The sequence below is a fragment of the Ursus maritimus genome, unplaced genomic scaffold, assembly GCF_017311325.1.
Source record: "Ursus maritimus isolate PB19 unplaced genomic scaffold, ASM1731132v1 scaffold_11, whole genome shotgun sequence".
Taxonomy (NCBI): Eukaryota; Metazoa; Chordata; class Mammalia; order Carnivora; family Ursidae; genus Ursus; species Ursus maritimus.
Genome location: NW_024423453.1, coordinates 5,389,674 through 5,411,845, shown reverse-complemented (window position 1 = coordinate 5,411,845; position 22,172 = coordinate 5,389,674). Strand labels below are relative to the sequence as shown.

Genomic DNA, 22,172 nt, shown 5'->3' with positions numbered 1-22,172 from the left:
AATTCCTCCCAGACAAAATCATGTGCAAAATATGCTTTAAACCACTAAACCTCTTAGGAAAAGGGGGAAATAGCTTTTATCTTCTATAGCCTTAAAGGGTAGCTTAACTGTTTGAAAGATTCCTGGTTTGCATTTTCTTTCCCCTGAGTTTCCTCAAAAAGCAGTGCTGCTGTATATTGTTTAGTATGTTGTTTTTCAGAAGTCTGATGACTACATAATTTTCTTAACCTTAGATGTAATTTGACCTTTTTGCTTGGAAACCCGAAGGATATTTTTCTTTGGCTTTAAAAACAAATAGTTTTAATCTTTCTCTAGTCCGAGTCTTGCTATTTTTTGTTTTGTTTTGTTTTCTTTTTTATTTTCACTTGGCTTTTAGAAAGGCATGCATTTTGTTTTTGTTGTTTTAAAGGGTCTTTTATAGTGCTTTTAATTCTCTTCTTTCCTACTTAACATTTTACTATCTGGTCTGTAATTTTTAAATAGTATCCTTTGACTTCCACTTATTATTTATATAGCAGGTAACTAATCTTCTACTCTCCTATTTCTCTCTTCCTTCTCCCATTTTTTATTTGCATTCTTTCTACTCTCCGTTTGTACACTGTTCACATACAATTCTTCGACTCATGTACCCACTCTTGCTTTAGTCTTTGCTCTACAATTAAATGTATTAAATGATCAATGTCAGTGCATTTGCTTTAATTTTCCCCTTCTTGCTTCTTTCTTTTCTCTTAATACCATGTCTTTGGTGAGTACCACTTTTCTCTAGCTCCTTCTCTCCTAGAAGCATTGCTTTTCCAAGGCTTCCAACTTTGGTCGCACTCACTTTCATGCCTCCTCCCTGTAGCTCACGCTGAAACTACCAAGTCTCAGACGTGAGGTCCATATATTTGCCTTTCATTTTCTGGTGATTTTGGCTTTGCTTTACATATACTCTCAGCTCTCTCCTTTCTTGCAGTCCTTTAACACTTCCTTCTCCTGCTCTCTGTACTCACCAGTTTGCAGCAATGGCAGGACATTCATTGGAATTTGAATTTTACTTCTTTTGCAGGCATTTTGTAGTTCACAGTATTCTCAAAAATTGCTGCTCTTCTCTAGGGACTAAATTGTGCTTATAAATTGTACCAAAATAATCCATAAACATTGGGGGAGGGGAATTCCCTGAATAATTTAGAAGTAAATCATCAATGTTATATCCTAAGCCAAAGAGAAAAAAATTACAATAACTCTTTCACCCAATGACTTAATTGAAATTAACTGCATGAAAAGAAAACAACATCAACATATGCACTGTTTAAACAAATCAAGAATCAGATGTTTGTATACAAAATGAACTTTATTCTAAATTAAACAAAAAAGCGGCTACTCAGAAATAAAAATATTAGCATTCTCTTTCCACTAAAACCAATGAATAAACTTTCATTAATATTTCTTTCCCTCTGCTAGAGTCCCAATGACTAAGCAGAGGACTTTTAGTCTACAGTGTCCTTCAGTGTCCCTTCTGTATCATCCCTGACTCTTGGAATATCCATGAATGTCCTGAGTAATACTATTGCAATATGCCTTTCTATATTGTTTTCTAACTCTGGTTGTTACCAAGAAAGATGGTTGGTTGGTTGGTTGGTTGGTTGGTTTTTTTAATGTGAAGCCAATCTTCTTTGTAATTCCAATACTGCTTCTACATCCACTTCATAGAACAGTGTTTCTCAGAGTCTTCACCTCACCTGCATCCTTCCCATGGGTTGAGTGTCAAAATGCAGCTTCCAGGGCCCCAGTCTGCTGAATCCAAATTTCTACCTGCAGAAGCTGTAGCCTCCATTTTAACAACCTAAGCAGATGTTCCTCAGCACCGTGCTCTGAGACAACATTTAGTGCCAGGTGCTGCACTACATGTCTGGTCTCCTCATAGTCTATGCTCTAGGTTCTTAACCCTTTCTTGTATGGTAAAGTTTCTAGATGCTTGGTGATCTTAGTTCTCTTCCTATGGATACTCCATAGTTTATCAAGGTCCCTATTAAATTTGGCACCCAGAATTAAATTTGCTCCCATAAAAATGGTTTATTAATGCAGAGCGTAGAGGGACTGTTACCTTTCTTGATCTATCTACTACTTATATTAATTTAATGCTACCATACTTAGCAATTACGTAACTCTGTTGGTTCATAGAATGAATGGAATCATTCTAAATCTAAATTAAAAATCTCAAGTCATAGTTTTTTTTATCACTTGAACATCCATATTTGTGCCAATTTAAATGCACATTTTTACACTTATCCCTGTTAGATTTAATTCTGTTAACATGCCATCTTATTAGGATCCTTTTCAAGATTTGGTGTCTTATCTATCATATAAATGCATTCATTGGTGGCTTTATTCAGCATGAAATAGCCTCTAATAGAGAGCCATAGTTCTCTGTTTTTCACCCTATTCCATTTAAGGTTTTTTTTTTTTTTTTTTTTTTTTTTTTTTTTTTTGCAGGGGGAGTGGGAGAGGAAGAAGCAGGCTCATAGAGGAGGAGCCTGACGTGGGGCTCGAACCCGGAACGCCGGGATCACGCCCTGAGCCGAAGGCAGACGCTTTAACCGCTGTGCCACCCAGGCGCCCCCCATTTAAGGTTTTTATGATTGATTTGGATGAAGATAAGCAGAGCATCTCAGGGGAATATGTGCCAAAGTATTCAAAGGCACAGAGATGCCAATTTTTACAAAAAAGGAAGGAAGGAAGGAAGGAAGGAAGGAAGGAAGGAAGGAAGGAAGGAAGGGAGGGAGGGAAAGAAAGGAAAGAAAAGGAAAAGAAAAGAAAAGAAAAAATTAATTAGAGAATTATTTTATATTTTTAAAAAATATGAAATAGAGTAGAAATTCACATGGTTTTTAATTAAGACAAAATAATTCAGAGAAATGTCTCTCTTTTGGTAGCCACTTAGGATGATTGCCCTGGTTTCCCAGATGTTTACTTTCCCCTTCCATTAGGAATATTCTGTGGAGAAGTTTGAGAAGCACCAACATAAGATACCCTGTCTATTTTCATGTCCTCCGCCAAGCTGAGAAGTCTATGTTCATCCAGTTGTTTACAAAAATGCTAAATAGGGGAAAGGCACCCTAACAAACACTTTCTCATGTTACTTAAAGCCGTTACCAGACATTTTTGAGAGGAAGCAACACTTATTACTCCATCAAGGCAAAACAAATAACAATAGGTAGCTACTATTTGATTTTCAAGCAGTCCTTTGATCTATCTGCCTAGTAGCCTCATAAAAAATAAGCCATACTGGTTTATTAAAGCTTCTCCTTAGTTGACATTTGTTGGCTGCTAATGGCCATAACATTCATTGCTGCACGCTCAAAAACAAGGCTTTTAACAAACTGTTGTCAGTTCTGCATGCATGAATCAAGTTGCCTATAATTTCCAGAACCCACCCTGTTCTCCTCTTCAAAAGTAAAGATGAAAGTTAGTCATTTATGGTCTGTGGTATTTTCTTCTATTTGCCATGACTTTTCAAAGACTACTTAACAGTAGCTCTGAGATTATGGCTGAAAATTCTGTTACCACCCTGGTAATTTATCTGGCCTCTTCTAAAATATCCTGGAGTTGGTTTACTAATCCCTTACCTGTCTTGGGCTAAAATTTTCACTTTTCATGGTTTCTTCTCCATATTCATTTGAAAAACCCATTTAGAAAAGAGAAGAAAAAGTAGGAGTTAAATGATTCTACTACTTCTTTGATATACTTTCTCTTATCGTCTCTAAACAGTAGACTTATTATTTCCTTTTTCTTTTTAACAACAACAACAGCAAAAGCCTTCCAGTTCCTTCTGGTCAACTTTACCATATTTTTGATCCTCAGTTTTTTGGGAGCCTTAGTTTATGGCACTTTCTTTCTTTCTTTCTTTCTTTTTTTAAGATTTTATTTATTTATTTGATGGAGAGAGACAGCCAGTGAGAGAGGGAACACAAGCAGGGGGAGTGGGAGAGGAAGAAGCAGGCTCCCAGCGGAGGAGCCCGATGCAGGGCTCAATCCCAGGACTCTGGGATCATGCCCTGAGCCGAAGGCAGACGCTTAACAAGTGAGCCACCCAGGCGCCCCTATGGCACTTTCATAACAGACTTGCTACACCTCTACCTTCATCCTTGATTACTCTTCCTTCTTTATAAATTCTACATATATTATTTAAACTTTAAGATGAGTAGACAGCCATCCAACTTTCCTGAGCTGTCTCCTATTTTATTTAAATTATTTCACAATTATTCAGCTAGAAGTTTTTGGGTTTTTAAAATCTCCCTTTGTTAGCCATAATCCCTTTTTGAGACTCAAGTCTGTGGGTCAAAAATTTTTTGTCTAGGAACTTTTTGTAAATTTTTCCAAAGTCCAGGGCACTGTCTGACTCTGGAGTCCAGGGTTTTCTTTTGTGGCCATCATAAACCGTGAGCTTGGAGTTCTCAACATTTTTTATGTCATAGCACATCATTTATGATAGTCTCCCATGTGACACACCCTCACCATTTACCCAAGTTTTACACACCTCAGATATATCTTGTCTGGAAGTAAAACATTGTGATCATATTTAACTGTCACATATTTTGGGTATATGTCGGTTCTGATTGCACTCTACAATGCTGGTGGCGACATTGATAAACAGGCTTGGATTATGTAGACTTCTGTGCTACTTGCTACGTCCGCCTTTTCCTCCCACTCAGGACAGCATACTTGTAAGAACGTAGGAGCAATATCATTGACTACCCTCAAATGTATGTATTTTTAGAAAGTCGCTGATTTACAATTTTAGTTCTTTCACCATTAATAACACATCCTTGGGACTCACTTCATGGGCCAAGACCATGAAGCTGAAGATGACAGAAGTACTTTCTCCCCTCCACACCAGCAACTCGCTTTTCCTCATTGGTCCTCACTTGATTTTGGTTATGAGGGCAGTGAGTAACTTACCGCATCAGGGTGGGCCGAGTCCCCTTTCTTACCTGGTAACCCTCCTTGGTACAGTGTGGGTGCCACTTGCCTCAGTCGTCCGTAACATTGTCCTGTTGTCATTGTTTCTAATGTAGTAGTGCTTTGGCAGTCTGTTTATATGAACCTTTTAAATATGGCAGTGAATTCCATGATGTCTTTATAGTAAAGAAATGCAAGTTTTTGCGATCTTTTAATTTAAAATAAGTTGATCCCAACAGAATTTGAAGCTAGACACAAAATTGTCTGTAAAAGATATTTTTCTAACAACTCTTAACAATGCATACTGAATTTAAAACTGTTAGATGATGAGACAATGCACTCAGTGATGAAAGCACCAAGGACAAACAGGCTGGAAAGGAAAGAGGAGGAAAGGAGAGGAAATTATACAAGAGGGGGACATGTGAGCGTTTTGGACAGGCCATCCGTCCACGCTGGTCACCTCCTAATACACAGAATGTGTCTAAACTAGAATTCTTTTTCCTTTTTAATTAAGAGCCATTTGGGATGAAGAATTTTTCATTGTCCAGCTCCTTGTATTACAATATCCATACTGTGTTACATTAAAGCCAATCTATTGCTTACGCAAAATATAGGATTTTCTTATAACTTACTTCTCAGAGTATTTCAAGACTCCTGACACACCTTAATAAATCTGTTCTGTAATCCAAAGTCTCCAATGTAAAGAGAATATAATCTTTAGTAAAGGTGGTGATAAACTTTAAAAAAAAAAAAAACTAAATTTTATGTATGAAACCCCTTTCCTATTTATGTGCCCCACTCCAGTTCAATTTCCCTGATGTTTTTTACCTAGAAAATTTGCCCAAATTAATCCATTGAGGCTGCTCTTCAAAATCCTAAAACATCCTTTTCAGATCTAAAAAAGACTTTCAAAGTTCTTCCCTTTAGCCAGGAAATCACAATATAACACGGCAAAAGACAAACAGCTTAGCTGTGGTCCTTTGGCTACCTGAATATCTTATACAAAGCAGAAGGGAAAAAAAGAAATGAAGAAAGGAAGAGGGAGGGAGAGAAGAAGAAAGGGGGGGGAGAGAAGAGTAAATATCACAATATTAAAGAGATTGTTTCAAAATGAGCACTTATTTTTTTTAAAAGATCCATACAATCTGTTAGCAAATGTATTAGGATGCAATGGTTACTATTTTTAGAATTGACCTTACTATTTTCATGATCCTCTTTTTAAACTTCTTTTTGCTAATACCTATATTTCTAAGAATAAAGGAAAATTTTTTCTTACAATATTAATACAACTGTACAGTCTTGTAATGCATAATGGTACCAAGAGTTGGAGCCCTCCCTCTCCATTGGGTTGGATTTAACGTTAGTGAATGCAAAATTCTGCACTTTCTCTTGCCCACCAGGCAACGGCAGTAAATACCCACAGCAAATGTCATAAAGCACTTCAAACATGATGAACATCAAGGCTTAGCTGGTTATACTAATCTTTCTTCACTTCCCAGAAAAACTATCCTTTTAAAATTCAGACTTCACTTTTTTACAACTATTCTCACATGAATTTATTTTTAAGAACAAAACATTACCCTAAAACATACTATTAACTTATTAAGCACTACCCCAAAAATTATTTCTGTGGCATCTTCCACACAACAAAAATCAAGACTATTCAGAAGTTGCATGGTCGGTCATTTTTAAGTAATCTCTATACCCTACGTGGGGCTCGAACTTACAACTCCAAGATCAAGAGTTGCAGGCTCTCCTGACTGAGCCAGCCAGGTGCCCCTCACATGGTATTTTTTAAGCACAATTAAAAGCACTCCATTTGTGATTTTCATAGAGAATGTGAGGGTCTGAACAAAGTCATCCAAGCAGACCGTCAGCTGTATCCTCAGATCCTTAATTGCATGGAAGAAATTTTGTGGAGTTCACATGTACCTAAGCCGTAAAACCTTAGCAATAATACTCGGGCCTCGAAACTTCGCTTTTAAAAGTCACCTGAGATTCCACACTTGACCTAGAACAAAGCAGCAATTTTTCTGAATCATCTCTGTGCCTTCGCGTCCAAAGGTCCCCTACACTTTGAGACCTGGGGAACAGGGTCTCAAATTGGATATACGTTTCCTTTGCCAGATCATCTTCCCAGAAGGATTCTGACCTACATTGCAGTTTACAAACTTTGTACAACAGGAAAAAAATCAATGGCAAGACAACAACACAGGCAGTACCGCTCACGATGACAAGGAAAGACACTTGAGGATCACCTTCTTTAACTCTGTCAGTAGAAAAGGTAATACATTGGTCTTTCTGGGGAGACGCTCCTTTCGGACAGACACATGCTATGTATTGCCCACCAGGCTCCAAGCCATCTATGGTTGCTCGGTTCTTGCTGGAGTCTGCATTCAGCAGCAGCAGGTCCTTGTCACCGTACTTGGAGTACAATACGGTCATCTCAGGCTTACGCGTGGTGTTGACGATGTTCCACATCAAAGTCACACTCTCCTCAGTCTCACCGACTACCCTGAGATTTTCTATCATGGCGTTCTTTTCCATTGGCGTCGCTTGATCCACCGACGCCAACTCTTCTTTTTTACTTGCACCAGCTGAGGGAAGCTTACTTCCACCCATCTCCACCTTTAAATTTCTTTTCCCATCTGGGTGGAGCTGGAGTGACTGCTGGCTGGCCATGGTGGGGCTTATTGAAATTCTTGTGCTTAAAGTTGGGGCTGAAGAAACGATGGAGGAGAGGAAAGGAGATGAGGAGAAGAAAGCAGTGGAGGGAGGAGGTGAAGTAGAAGTAGAAAGAAAAATGGAAGAAGCAGGGGAGGAAGGGGAGGAAAAAGGCCAGGGAGATGGCAATGAACCAGGTACAGATGTAGCTTTAGATCCTGGCTGGACTTCTTCCTCAGGGTGATCTCCAATTCTTTCAGAGGTATCTGATGATATGGTGGTCGTGACGACACCTACCACTGTCACAGTAACCACAGCTTCTGACATTCCAGCCAAATTTTTGGCCTTACATTTGTAATCTCCAGCATCCTTGTAAGAAATGCCTGTCAAGCTTATTATGGACCATCTGACTCCTTCCCCTGGAGATTCCTGAATTACTGTAAGGGGAAAAAAAAAAAAAGAAAAAAAATATATATATACACACACATACACATGCACACGGGGAAAAAGAGGAAACTCAAGCAGCATGCTAACTGATCTGATATAACTGGTTGTATATGCATCCCTTTCACATAAACCAAGAGGGAAATGACACACTATCACCAGTCTCTGATGGCAGGTGATAGTTTGTACATTATCTACATGAAGGTCTAGGACATGCCAAGTACCATGAGGTCTGTATGGGGAATGGTATTTTAAAAAGACACAAGGCTATGAATTGGGAGACTTGGTTTTAGTAAATGTTTGTCCACTGATTAGTATGTGATTTCAGACAAGTCAGTTAGCATCTTTAGGCCTCTGTTTCTATATTTTAAAAATAAGGGGATAAGACAAAGTGGTCTCAAAGATGCTCTCCAATTTCAATTCACCGTGGTCCTATAAAATGGTTATTACAAGATCTTACTTAACTATTTCCCCAAATATCTTTTCATTGTAATAACATGCTATCTGTCTACATAACCAGATGGCCTAGCAGATCAATTTCTGGCATAGAGGAGTCATAATTAATATTCTCAGTCTTTCATTTCATATTTAATCTAGATAAATTAGTAAACCATGGATTCTTTTATTTGTAGAATAATATATAGTTTTTGCAAAATGGAATTTTACTTTCCTAAACACTAAAATCTACCGTATTACCATTCTGTCTTGACTTCTGAAGCTTTCTGATGAATAATAATGTACTAAGCAGTATCCTAGTATCCCCAAATTTAACTTACTACCTTTAGCTGTGGGCCATTTACTATCTATTTTTTAAAATATTAGGCCTTGGCTGTTTCTTACTCCATCAGGTTTCATTATTTTTACTTTGATTTACATTTAGTTTTAAGGAGTTTTTTTTTTTTTTGAAGATTTTATTTATTTATTTGACAGAGAGACAGCCAGCAAGAGAGGGAACACAAGCAGGGGGAGTGGGAGAGGGAGAAGCAGGTTCCCAGTGGAGGAGCCTGATGTGGGGCTCAATCCCAGAACGCCGGGATCACGCCCTGAGCCAAAGGCAGACGCTTAACAACTGAGCCACCCAGGTGCCCCACGTTTTAAGGAGTTTTTCAAATATATCACGTTAATTCTTCAGAATATCACTATTGAAACTAAGGCCAAAAGCACTGAGTTGGTCATAGTAGGATCTAAAAAGTCTATGTAACCAATATTTCTAAAAATTATACCTTTTGCCTCATGATAAGGTTTGTGGGTAATTTATTATTTAAATAATCATTCAGAAATGAGAAACTTGTATGAAAATCTTTTCTAGGAAAACTGTAATAGTTATACATTTTAAAGTGAGCCATATCCAAGATGATGCAGCAAGACAAAGGGCCTTATTTGCAATCATCCATCCCCTGCATCATGTTGTTTTCTATCAAAAAAAAAAAATCAGATCGTCTGATTTCATCTGTGTAGTTAGATAAACTGAGGAAAATATTAACCAATAAGATGAACCTTTCAAATTCCTTTCACCCAATAATCTTGGCGTATTTTATTAGAATTAACTAGCCAGTTTTGGGGGCACCTTGGTGGTTCAGTTGGTTAAGTGCCTGCCTTTGGCTCACACCGTGATCTCAAGGTCCTAGAATCAAGCCCCGCATTGGGCTCCCTGCTCAGTAGGGAGTCAGCTTCTCCCTCTCTCTGCCCCTCCCCATGCTCATGCTCTCCCTGTCTCTCTCTCAAATAAATAAATAAAATCTTAAAAAAAAAAAAAGGAAAAAAGAAAATACCTGTATAGTTAACTGGTGAGCTGTCAGACCTGCTCCATGTGAGCTGTGGGGTAGGGTAGCCAGTCGCATCACACCGCAGCAGAACATTACTGCCCAGAGCGGATGTGATCTGGGTGGCTGAGGTCATCACAGACGGCTTCAGGCAATGCTCCAGCTCAGCCCGCTGAAACAAAATCCCGGTCAGGCGCTCGGGCTCACTACAGATCATTAGTGGGTCAAGAAGCACCACAGTAGGGTCAGCAACTTTCGACAACTCGATCATTTTGGAAATGTGACAGTCGCAGAACCAAGGGTTGTCCTGCAGACCTAAACCAGAAGGGAGGAAATGATTGATAAAAGTTATTCTGTTGACTTCAGTTTACATCACAGCCTCTTGGGCAAGCAGGTGTCTGCACTGTCTCCCTAAAAACAGAAGTGCTTTGAGAGATGAAGTGGAGTCACCTCCCTGTCAGTTTTGCCCTGCAGTTTGGCTGCCTGAATGAACATAGCCTCTCAGTTCAGATCATTAATGATTAGCCCACATTTACTGAGCATTTACTCGGGACAAGGCTCTGTTCTAAGCACTTATCTATATTTCATTTAATCCCAAAAATCCTATGAGGAAAAAGATTACTATCCCCATTTTAAAAATGAAGAAGGTGAGATACAGAGAAATCAAATGATTTGAACGAGGGCATATAGCTTAATCAGCATCCGAGCCAAGGTTTTAATCCAAGTACCATAGAATACTAGAAATACACGGCTAGAGATATTTCCAGGGTGCTAGGAAAGTACTCATATTATTGTAAATATTGGAGGGTGTAGATAGGCACCTAATTCAGACTGCACTATGTCATGGTTTTGTGTGATTTGAAGACCTATGAAGGTAGTACAAGTTCTGTGTAGCAAAAGTATAGAGTGACATGCAGGCAATGTCAGGACATTAGACTGGAGACGGGCATAGGCTAGAACAGAGCTTGGTATGAATGTCATACGTAGTGGCCAAGAAGGTGCACTGCTCAAATCCCCCTTCAAGAGAGAATTGTCAGCAAGGAATACAGTTAGCAGACAGCCTCCAGTTGTAGGACTGCCTCCCTCAGCTTTTGAACTGTTAGCAGAAGTACGTTGGCCTTCAAGGGGACTGTCAGTGATAGCTTTCAAGGAAAGTGAGGAAAATGTAACTATTGGAAACTAGAGGAAAGGAGACCCTTTGATGGAGTGGCAGAAAGTAGAGAAACACTGTCACCTGTGGTTCACATGGAAAATATAAAGTGCACTCAATTAAACGAATGTTCTCGCTAAGGATATTTCCACACCGAGTGCTGAGAGTGCTACCTGGCATCTTCCTGTTGCTCATGGTAAAATGGAAATGACAGACAACAGCTAAAGGAAGAACTGTTAAAGAGAAAGGAGCTGAAACTTGCTGGGTTCAATAATAAAACTGAACATTAAAAAAATAAATAATTAAAAAATAAAACAAAAACAAAAAAACCCTGCTTTCTTACTCTCAGCCTCTCCAAAGTTCTCAAACTAAGGAAAGGGCTTCTGAGCAAAAATCAAATCCAGGGAGGGTGAAACCATAAAATTATTTGCCAAGATCCCAAAAAGATCTAAGACGGTGCTTCAGAGCCCTTGGCAGACAAAAGTCTCTCTAAGGATGTTAAGGGTAATGATGTCCCACGGCAGCCTCACGTAAAGCCCAAGGTTGCAAGGGATTTATCTCAGAAAGTTTTGTGGTTGTGGCTTTTTACTAAGAGAGTGGATTATACATTGATCCATGAGAAAAGACAGAACTGCAATTTTAGAAAATGCTAACCATGTTGAAAGATGTAACCGTTCATTCATAAATTCTATTTACATCTATTTTTGTTTTAATATAAATTTCTATTTGTGTCTATTTTTATTATAATAGCACTTCATGATTGGTTCATATTTTTCTGCCAGTATTGGTAAAGTCTTACTGGGTTTTTTTTTTATCTTCTATCTTAGAAATTTCATTTCTTCTGTGGGTGAATTACCTTGAACTTCTTCTTCTTACATTTAGTCCTGTGAATCTGTCACCAGTCTCTAATATCCAACTTGCCAGCAAACGTCAAATCCATTCTGTCATGTAATAATTAGTATGGGGATAAAATTTTTGTTCTCAAAACACTTGTTATGCTAGATTTTTGCTTTATAAGATAATAACAAAACAAGTTGATGGTTATTGATTGTTTCCTATGTGGCAAATATTGTACTTTGTCAGGAATTGTAAAGGGTCTAAGTTTTATCCTACTTTAGAATGACCAACACCTCCCAGTTGGCAGAAGACACAAGACTCCTGGTCAGAGATGGAGGATAGTTCACAGCTCTGGAGGAAGACCTTATCTTCATTATACTGGACAGTTAACATGCCTACCATTTCTCTGGAGGGAGACATATCTTTACTTTCCAAAGCAGTTCTGTACACAAGCATCCTTAAAAAGATAGTTCAGGACAAAAGGCCATCAGTGACTGCCTCTGCTCAGAAGACATGCAGAAATGGGAGAGGCCATGGAAAATATTATCTTCCAGCAGTGCTAAGCATGCTAAAGGATTTGTCTCCCTCAGTCCTGACAATAGCATGAGGTAGATAATATTAGTATCATCCTATTTTAAAGAGGAAAAAGTCAACACTGAGAGGGGTTAAGGGCTCTGCCTGTGGTCACACAACTGGATATAGTCAGGATTTGAACCTTGGTATCCGGATTTTAAAGCTTTCATTCTCAAGTTTTATATGTCTTATACTGACCTCAGGAAGCTAGTATGATTCTTTTGAGTTTCACATCAGAGGGCACTAAAGCACAAAGAGATTACTGCCTTGATTTTTGTAAGTAGCTTAGAGTCCTGACTAAGTCCCAGATGTTTCAGCTTCTAATCTAATATTCCTTCCACCATAACCCATTTCATCACCTAAAAACATCTAGAGCCGTGGGTGGCAGCTATGAGTGCTGTTATCTATAAACACATGTCAAAGCAGTGATGTCTGGAGCACAAAGGTCTACGTAACTGTAACATTAACAGTTTTATTCATGTTTTGAAACTGTCACAAACATGTGTTAAAGCTGAAAGAAAAAAATTTTAAAGATGTATTTATTTGAGAGAGAAAAAAGAGTGCATGCGAGCAGGGAGAGGGGCAGAGACAGAGGAAGAGAGAATCTCAGCAGACTCCCCACGATCAGGGAGCCCAATGCTAGGGCTCCATCTTACAACCCTGAGATCATGACCTGAGCTGAAATCAAGAGTTGGACACTTAACCGAGCGAGCCACCCAGGTGCCCTTGAAATAAAATTCTTTTAAAAATTAATCCAACTGGTAATGTCTCAAAGTTATATCAAGCAGGAAAATATTTTTAAATCCTCAAAAATGTGTTTATTCTAGCTTTGAAACATCAAGGTCAAAGGCACAACTTTTAAAACCTGAATAGTAACAGTGACCTGAGTGTTGAGCCCATTCATCAACTGTTTTTTTTTTCTTTTGAGGACAAAGGTATAAGAATTCCCAGAAGTTAAACTGTTATTTGTACTGCATTCCTTCAAGGCAGCATACCAACCACAATCACAGTAATTTGCACTAATTAATTTAGTTCATATAACTACTCTTGGATAGGGGCAAATCAACTTTGCCTTTTTCTTTTCTAAAAGGATAATGTTTTCCATACATCACAGTAGTTGAATTAAATGGCTAATTGTGTGAAAAGTTAGCAATAAATTCCTGTACAAAAGTAATTCTGCAGACTATAAGCTTTTGAAAGCAAAAACCATGCTTTGGTCAGTTTTGTGGTGGCAGTGGCATTTAACAAATCGGGGGGAAGTAAAGTCTTTTCGACAAATGGTGGGGGAACAACTGGACATCTGCTTGGAAAAAAACCTCAACCCCTACCTCACACGTTTTGAGACGGACCACAGTCATAAGCATAAAACCCAAGAATATTAAAGCCAGAAATTGAATATAAAAGTTAAAACTATGAGGAAAATAGAATCTCTGTGACTTGTAGGTAGGCAAATATTTCTTAGATGAGACACACAAAGCACTAACTATAAAAGAAAAAACTGAAGAATCAGATGTCATTAAAATTTAAAACTTTCTTACTAAAGACACCATGAAGAAAATTAATAAATCACAAATTTGGAGGAAATATCAATAACAATATAACTGACAAAAGGCTTGTATTCAATAATAAAAAAAAAACTTCAAAAAATTATATATTGGCATAAAGGAATATAGCAATGACCAATAACCCAATGAAAGCGTGGTCAACACCATTAGTCATCAGGGAAATGCAACTTAAAATCACAATGTCAAATCACTCCCTGACCCATCACTTCCAGGAATGGCTGAAATGAAAAAATCTGACAACATCAGATGTTGGTGAGGATATGGAGCAAGTAGACTGTTGTACAGTACTAGTGGGAGTGTACAGTGGTACAACATCTTTGGAAAACTGGCAGTTTCTTAAAAAGATATATAGCCATCCTATGACCTAGCAATTTGAAGCCTAGGAATTTATCCAAGAGAAATGAAAATATGTGCTACGAAAAGCTTTGCACAAGAATGTGAACAGCAGCTTAATTAGTAATAGCTAAAGACTGGTAACCAACCACCCATGTGTCCAAAAACAGGAGAAAGGATGAACAATTCATATTTGTAAAAATGAAAATGACTCAGCAGAAGGAGCTACCCATTCATGCAATGACGTGGATGAATCTCAAAAACAGTAATGCTAGGGGCGCCTGGGTGGCACAGCGGTTAAGCGTCTGCCTTCGGCTCAGGGCGTGATCCCGGCGTTATGGGATCGAGCCCCACGTCAGGCTCTTCCGCTATGAGCCTGCTTCTTCCTCTCCCACTCCCCCTGCTTGTGTTCCCTCTCTCGCTGGCTGTCTCTCTCTCTGTCGAATAAATAAATAAAATCTTAAAAAAAAAAAAAAAAAACAACAGTAATGCTAAACGAAGGAAGCCAGGCACAAGGGCCGTCTTACATGATTCCGTTTACGTACAATTCTAGGGCAGATAAAATTAACCTACTGCGATGAAATGAAAACAGTGGTTGCTTGAAATGGAGGAAATTGATTGAGAAGGGGCGCAGGGGAACTTCCCAGCGTGATGAAATTATTCCATATCTTCGTGAGGGTGTGGGTTTCATGTGGGTGTATCATTTATCATCATTTACTAAGCTGTCCACTTAAGATCCACGGTATACAAATTATACCTCAACTCCTCAATTTAGAAAAGGTTTAAAAAACAAAAGAATGATCTCTCTGGAGATACACTAAACTTGAAGCTTGTCTTTGCCTCTTCACCAGCTGTAAAAAACAAGTAATAATCACAGACCCGCTCTATGGCATTGTCCTAAAGGCTGGGATACTGCCAGGGAGTCCTCAGAAGAGCACCTGGCAAGGAGTTAACTATGTGAATTTATCTCCTCTGTGCCTAGAAAAGAACAGGCATATCAACAGGGATTGAGGAGTGTTTGTTGAATTAAATTAATGCCATTTTAGAAAAATATTGTGCGAATACTCGTGTGGCTACTCCCCTTCAGGTAAATTTTTATTCTGAACAGGAAAAGAATTCATGTTTGCAGTTGAGCAAATCTGAGTACCAGTAAAAAGCACCCAAAAAAGCATTTTACGCCCTCTCCTACTGCAAGCTTTTTCCAAGACAAAGAGTGTTGGGCCTTACAGAGTCTGGCTGTGTAAATATTTGTGTATTCCTGAGGAAGAGGCCATGGAAATTTACCTGTATTGCAAATAAAAAATCCAATCTAGTTTCACACTTCGTTTAAATGTTTACTTGCAGGACATTAGTTTATGTTTGTATGATAATTAGAGGACAATTTTATTAAGTTGATATTTTTACTCATGTAGAAAAGAGGAGTAATGGAAAAGCCTCTTCCTGATTTTTTTAAAATAGATACATGACTGAAAGAGATCAGTAATGCATATATGAGGAAAAGAACTCTGGTATTATTACATACAGTACCTTGCATTACAAAGGAGTGGGGAACAGCATGAGTTCTGGAGCCAAACCACCTGTATTCATACCCCAGCTCCATCACTGCATGATGAGTAAATTTGGGCACGTGGCTTAATGTGTGTCTCAATTCTTCTTCTATAAAATGGGGGTGAAATGATACTTACCACAGGGTTAACATGAGACCGGAAGAAGTTGTATCTTTCAAGTATGAGAACTAGCTTTGGGCCTGAGTAAGCACTCCATTAATATTAGCTATTACCATTATTGTTACAAACAGAACTTCCATCTGCTAACAATAATAAACACAGGACACCAACAAATGAAAGCAGAATATATTCCACTATAATAATAGAAAAGTAAATTCTACAGGGTATCTGGAAAGATAGAATTGATACAGTTAAACACTGAGTTCTAGAAAAGCTAGAACTTGTTTTCATCACCATATTTTAATGATGAAATTAGAAGACTCAAATATAGGTAAAATAACAGAAAAAGCCAAAATAGAGGAGTCCTTCTTTGTAAGACTCTCCCATCTCAGTCTCAGCTGTTCTAAAATCATAACCTTAGAGACTGTTCACCTCATATTCTAAAGAACTGTCACATAAACTATCTCATAATATTCTCATTACAGTCCTATGAGCAAGAGGGAGCAAGTCCTCCTAACTGCATTTTCCAGATGAGAAACCTGAGTTTTCTGTGTGAGATTCACATACGTGAGCTGGTCTTCTTTTAGAGGAGAGCACTTCTTTTCCCTTTCATTACATAGCAGGCATGGCTTTGCTAAGATCAGCTGCCACATAGGGCTGGTCATGTTTCAAAATATCTTTTGTTATTTGTTATCATGATTATCATTATTATAAAAGCAATGCATGATCAATGCAGAACATTTTGAAAATGTAGGATACTGAAAGGAAGTTCCCTCACCCCAAGAGGACAGTTAACCAGCTAGTGTATTTTTCAGTCTTTTTCTTTGCACATTTTAAAATAGTTATGATCGTGTACAATTACACACCCTGCTTTTTAAATTTAATGTTATACCAAAGGCATTTTCATGTTACGCTTTTAAAGAATCTGCTTTTGAAGAATCTGAACCCTATAACATAGATAAAGCTGTTTATCTCCGTGGACAGTGAAATTTCATAACCCTTTCCATTTCATCCCTAAATTTTCATCCAGATTTAACTCACAATAGAAAAATATTAATGTCCTCTCCTCTAAATCAATTCTTTATAGTGATATTAGCAATATTAGCGACTAATCAGAGAGCTGTTAACAGCAATTCGGTAATTTGATTTTATTTTCTACTATATATCTCCTTTTGGTAAATCTGAAGAAAGAAGAACGTGTAGAGAAACAGAATCTCAATATTTAAATTAAGACAATTTCTAGCTATTAATCATAAGGACTACATTAGTGGCTAAAATAGAGTAAATAAATACCACAGTATAGGCTTGCATGGTGCCTGTCACGGTGTGCATAATAAGAAGGACCCCACAACTATCATTAAATTAATGGTTTTTTCCCTAACACCCTACAATACTTCTTTTATTCTCTGATAAAAATGGCTGAAGCACTAGATAAGCAGTAGGCAAACATAAAATAGGTATAGAATAAAAAATTACATGGTTTTTCCTCTTTCTATCTGGTTCTTATCACTCATACTTTTAGTCTCATAGGCACCAAGATGCATTTACATTTCAACAAAAGCAATGTTAAAATCATTTAAGTGCTGCCATGGCATTTTCCTTTTTATCAAAAAAAATTGCAAAGTTATCTTTATTTTATTTATACTTTACAGCAAATATTTGAGGATGTGATATTAGTCAGTAGGGCTTCCTGGCACAAATTTAGCATCGAGTTGCTTCTCGCACCAAAAGGCTTATAAGTCACTTCACTGGCCAAACACTCAGTTCTTCCATCCTGAGAAATACAACCTCTTCCATGACCCCGATGGATATAATGAATGAATGGACAACACAGCCTTACTGGGTGAACAAGAATTTAGTAGGAGATCAAATTGATTGATCACAGCCTTAGGCTTGTGTCTCACACAAAAGTGCGAGAGGCCGCACTGCCCACAAGTACCCCTGAGAAGTGTCTCAGTTCACTGATTTCAATCTGCAACCGTATATACTGGGCATTCGCCATGTGCAGAGTGCCATGCAAAACACTGTGGGAAGATTCGAGAAAAGGAAGAGAGAGACTTACTGGAAGGAGTTTACACTTTAAGAACCCAAGACAAATAGCCAGAGAACCTAAACAAACTCAAGATCAAAGTCTACAAAACAAACCACAGCTACACTAATCCATTAGAAGATTGTCTTCATCATTTCTTTTTAGATTAAGAAAATCTGGAAGCTATTCTCCCTAAGTAATAAAACCACTGCCACCTCATAAAGATGCCAGTGTCCCCCTTCCATTCCTGGAGAGCCTGATGAAGGGTTGTACAGAGAACAGATCAGGTTGATTGTGGCAGAGCATGGAGCACTGATGTGCTCTCAGAATCAGGGCAGGTTGGTAGATTTTATTACTCAGCCCCAGACTAACAGCAGCATTAGTCTCCCAGTTTATGAGGCTCTCTTGTTTGCTCCAACACACACACACACACACACACACACACACACACTGCTGCTCTCCAGCGCACGCACAGAGCCATTACACCTTACAAAGGGTAAACAGGTGAACTGACCTAGGTCAACCGACAAAGTGCCATCCCATCAAAAGTGCAAGTACAGAGTAGAAGCCAAATTCAATACATATGAAAAGACCAGACAACTGAAGGCATGCAAAACAAAATCTCTGGACCCGAGAGGCCCAGAGGCTTCTGAGCTTACCGAGAATGACTCTTCGCGGTGTAAGGTTCAGGCTTCGTGATGATGTCGTAAGTAAGTGGGACCAGCTCTCCAGGAAATCTGGTGGTAGTGTGGTTAGCCTGTTGCTTGATAAATCCAAGTAGGCAAGGTTCTTCAGATACCTGACCACCTCGTTTGGCACACTGGTTATTCTGTTGTTGTGCAAATCCAGGGTCCTCAGATGGGGCATGTCCCGCAGAGATGCCCAAGGGAAAGCAGCCAGAGAATTTCCATCCAAGCGCAACTCATGCAGCTGCTTTAGGTTGTAAAAGCTGCTGGCATCAAGGCTGGCCACGGAATTACAAGTCACCCAGAGGTACTGGAGCTCCTCCAGGTAGTAGAAGGCCTCTGCGGGGATCCTGCGGATGACAGTCTTCTCTATACGCAGCTTCACGGTGTCCACGGGGAAGTTCACGGGGACCTCGTTCATATCCAGGTCATTACATAGCACCGACCTAGTGTCACAAGAGCAATGGAAGGAAACCTGCTTTCCAAGACCCATGTGAAAAAATAATACTTGAAACATGCATCAGTTTTTCATTTCCTACTGGTTTTCACAAAATAATTGTTCAGCCTGACTGACCTATTCATAATTCATCATCATCTTCTTCTTCCAGATTGAATCATATGAAATGGTCATTTTTGTAGGTTAAAAGTGATCAAATATCAGCAGTTTCATGTGATTCAACCTAATACAGACAGAGCTCTTTATGTGTCAGGCCCTGCAACACACATCACACCCACCTCGTTTCAGCAGCAGCCCTATCAGGTAGATACTGGGTGAAGGTAAAGGCACAAGCTCTGGGGTCAGGCTGATCTTGGTTCAGATCTAAGTTCTACCACTTCCTCTGTGGCCATGAAAAGCCACTTCACCAATCCCTCAACTTCATTTTCCCATATGGCACTGTTAGGATGATAATTGAAATGGATATAAAGTTTTATACCTTCCTGGCACATAATAGGCATTTAGGGGCTGTTTGCTATTTTTATCATCAATCTCATTTTTACAGAGAAAACAAGTGGGCCCACCAACACCGGGTAACTGCCCAAGGTCACACAGCTAGTGGGTTACACAGCCGTCTTTCAAAACCACACCTGTCCAGCTCCAAAGTACACACTCTTAACCTCTTTAGGAAATGGCCTGGTTTTTTTTTTAAATCTCCTGTTGAAGTTGTAAATTGATCATTTTTAAGAAGATAATTTAATTTTAAACAGGAAGGGAGGGAGGGAAGAAGGAGAAAGAGCGAGTATTCATACTAGATGCTTAAAGTTGAACTCTATTCTAATAATGTAACCGGAGCATTACTTTCAGCCTAAGGAATAAATCAGAAACTGCGAGTTTATTCCTTTTACCACTCACTAACTGAAGTGACCTTGAATAAGTCACATCGTGATCTTGTTTAGTGGCACGTGTAAAACTGGCATAGAAAAACAAGCCTGTCCCATGTGTGGGTGTAAAGTATGAAGAATCAGAGAATTTAGATTCATTTTAACCTGAAAAAAGACTCGATTTATCTCTCATTATATACTCACCCCCACTGGATTGCTGAAAATGGACAGTAAAAATTTTGCAAAGCATAGTCTAAAATGTATAATGTATAAATACATTATATGTATAAATATATTATACTTGTTGTACATAATAACAATGAAACAGCCATTCAGTAAAAACACATGACATTAAATCAGTGAATTTCAAAAGGGTATAATGTGAAGAGAGGTAGGGTATAATGACAGGGTCCTTTCCTTTCTGTAACTTGGGAGATGGCCCTAGGGAATCATTGGAATTCTCTAGGAACACCTCTTATTCTTCATCTCAATTCTGTATGACAAATTCCATTGCTGCTTTATACGGGAATGATCTTGTTTCTACTCTTTAGGTCAGCATTCCAGTGTGATGGAAGAAAGCCTACACAGGAAGCTGAAAGACCTTATCACTAGTCCCTGCAGCTCATGCTGTGACCTTGGACAAGTCATTTAATCTCTGGATGGTTGTGTTTCTTTGTCTATAAAATGACAGCAGTCGAACTAGATAATTTCTAGAGTCCTTGCCAGGCATAATATGCTATAGTTTTTATAAAATCCATCAGTAATGGGGCCATCACCAAGAAAAAAACATTTCTGTGACTGTTTTCTCAAAAGTACCCCGTCCTGAGTCATTAACTGCTTCATATCTTTTGCCAAGTAGGCTTTAATTTGTTACATTGTCCTCTTTGTCTTAAACTACCTAGTAAATATCTCAAAAAGATATCATGAGTTGGTTAAGTAAAGTTCATACAATAAGACAAACTATTCAAAAATATGTTTTAATTGTCATTATTTGTTTAAAGTTGTAAGACATACATTGGGAGATTCTTTTAACAAATTATTTTCTGTAAGAGGCTCACTGTTCACTTCAACCAAGTCACAAAATAATCTTATTTTTCTATTAAATATCCTCTCCAGGGGCACCTGGGTGGCTCAGTCCGTTAAGCGTCTGCCTTCAGCTCAGGTCATGATCTCAGGGTCCTGGGATCGAGTCCTGCAACAGGCTCCCTGCTCAGTGGAGAGTCTGTTTCTCCCCCCCCCCACCCCCACCCCCTACTCGTGCTCTCTCTCGCTTTCTTTCTCAAATAAATAAATAAAATCTTTAATAAATAAATAAATATCCTCTCCAAAAAAAAAATCAAGTTCTACCATGTTTAGCTAACAAAAGTCCTGATTTGCCTTTAACCTCTATCTCAAAGGATTCACCTATATTGTAAGTATGTAATTATTCTCAATTCACAGGTAGATGTTAAAGCACCGCAGAGGGTGACCTACTTCTGTGAGGCCCCTCAGTATCTGCAACAGACAGGGCTGATCCGCATCTTTCAAACTTTTCTTTGTCAACTCCAAAACTTAAAATGAAAAATCTTAATTATGAACCTCTGTAATTTCACTCTTGTGATTTTCCTTCCTACTTTTTAAAATCTATCTAGTTGGCATGAGTAACCCTCAAAATGAAATGGGAAATCAGGGAAGCAAATCATCTGGGTATGTCAAGTACCTCCTGAACAGCCCTCCCTCCTGGGCTTGCTTTCTATAAACAAGCTGAGCTGGCCACACTCATTTCAGTGGTTTGACCTTGTGAAAGGGACATGTTGTTAATATGAGTGCAACAGATACTTTTGTAATACAGAATGTGTTTGAGAGTCTCAAATAATTTGAGGGGCTTTTAAAAGCTAAACTGCTCAAAATGAAAACAATGGAGTGGGCAACCAGTATTAACACAATGAAGTTAAAGCTTTTGTAAATTAAACCGTCTCTCCTCTGATACCTGGCCAACAATTTGCTTTCAAAATAAGGCTGTCTAGTTGGAGTCCTTTTCCTTAGAATCATTAGAACACTTAGTAGCAAGGAGAGGAGCATACCTTGATCCTGTGCCGTCATTTCTGCCATGATAATCGCAGGTGCACTGTGAAGGACATGAACAGCTCACTCCCTCCAAAAAGCTAATAAGTACAATGCACAGACATGCTGAGAGACGCATCGCTCCTTCTAGAGGTTA

The 22,172-nt window shown here is 38.7% G+C and overlaps 1 protein-coding gene across 1 annotated transcript; it reads right to left on the bottom strand.

The window, feature by feature from the left end:
- Positions 1-6,888: 6,888 nt before the first annotated feature.
- On the bottom strand, positions 6,889-22,154 carry LRIT3 (leucine rich repeat, Ig-like and transmembrane domains 3). Its single transcript, XM_008689426.1, has 4 exons — positions 22,036-22,154; positions 18,626-19,098; positions 9,822-10,127; positions 6,889-8,042 (listed from the first exon to the last, which is right to left on the bottom strand). Exons 1-4 carry the CDS (start codon positions 22,152-22,154, stop codon positions 6,889-6,891), a joined length of 2,052 nt encoding a protein of 683 aa, XP_008687648.1.
- Positions 22,155-22,172: the final 18 nt, after the last annotated feature.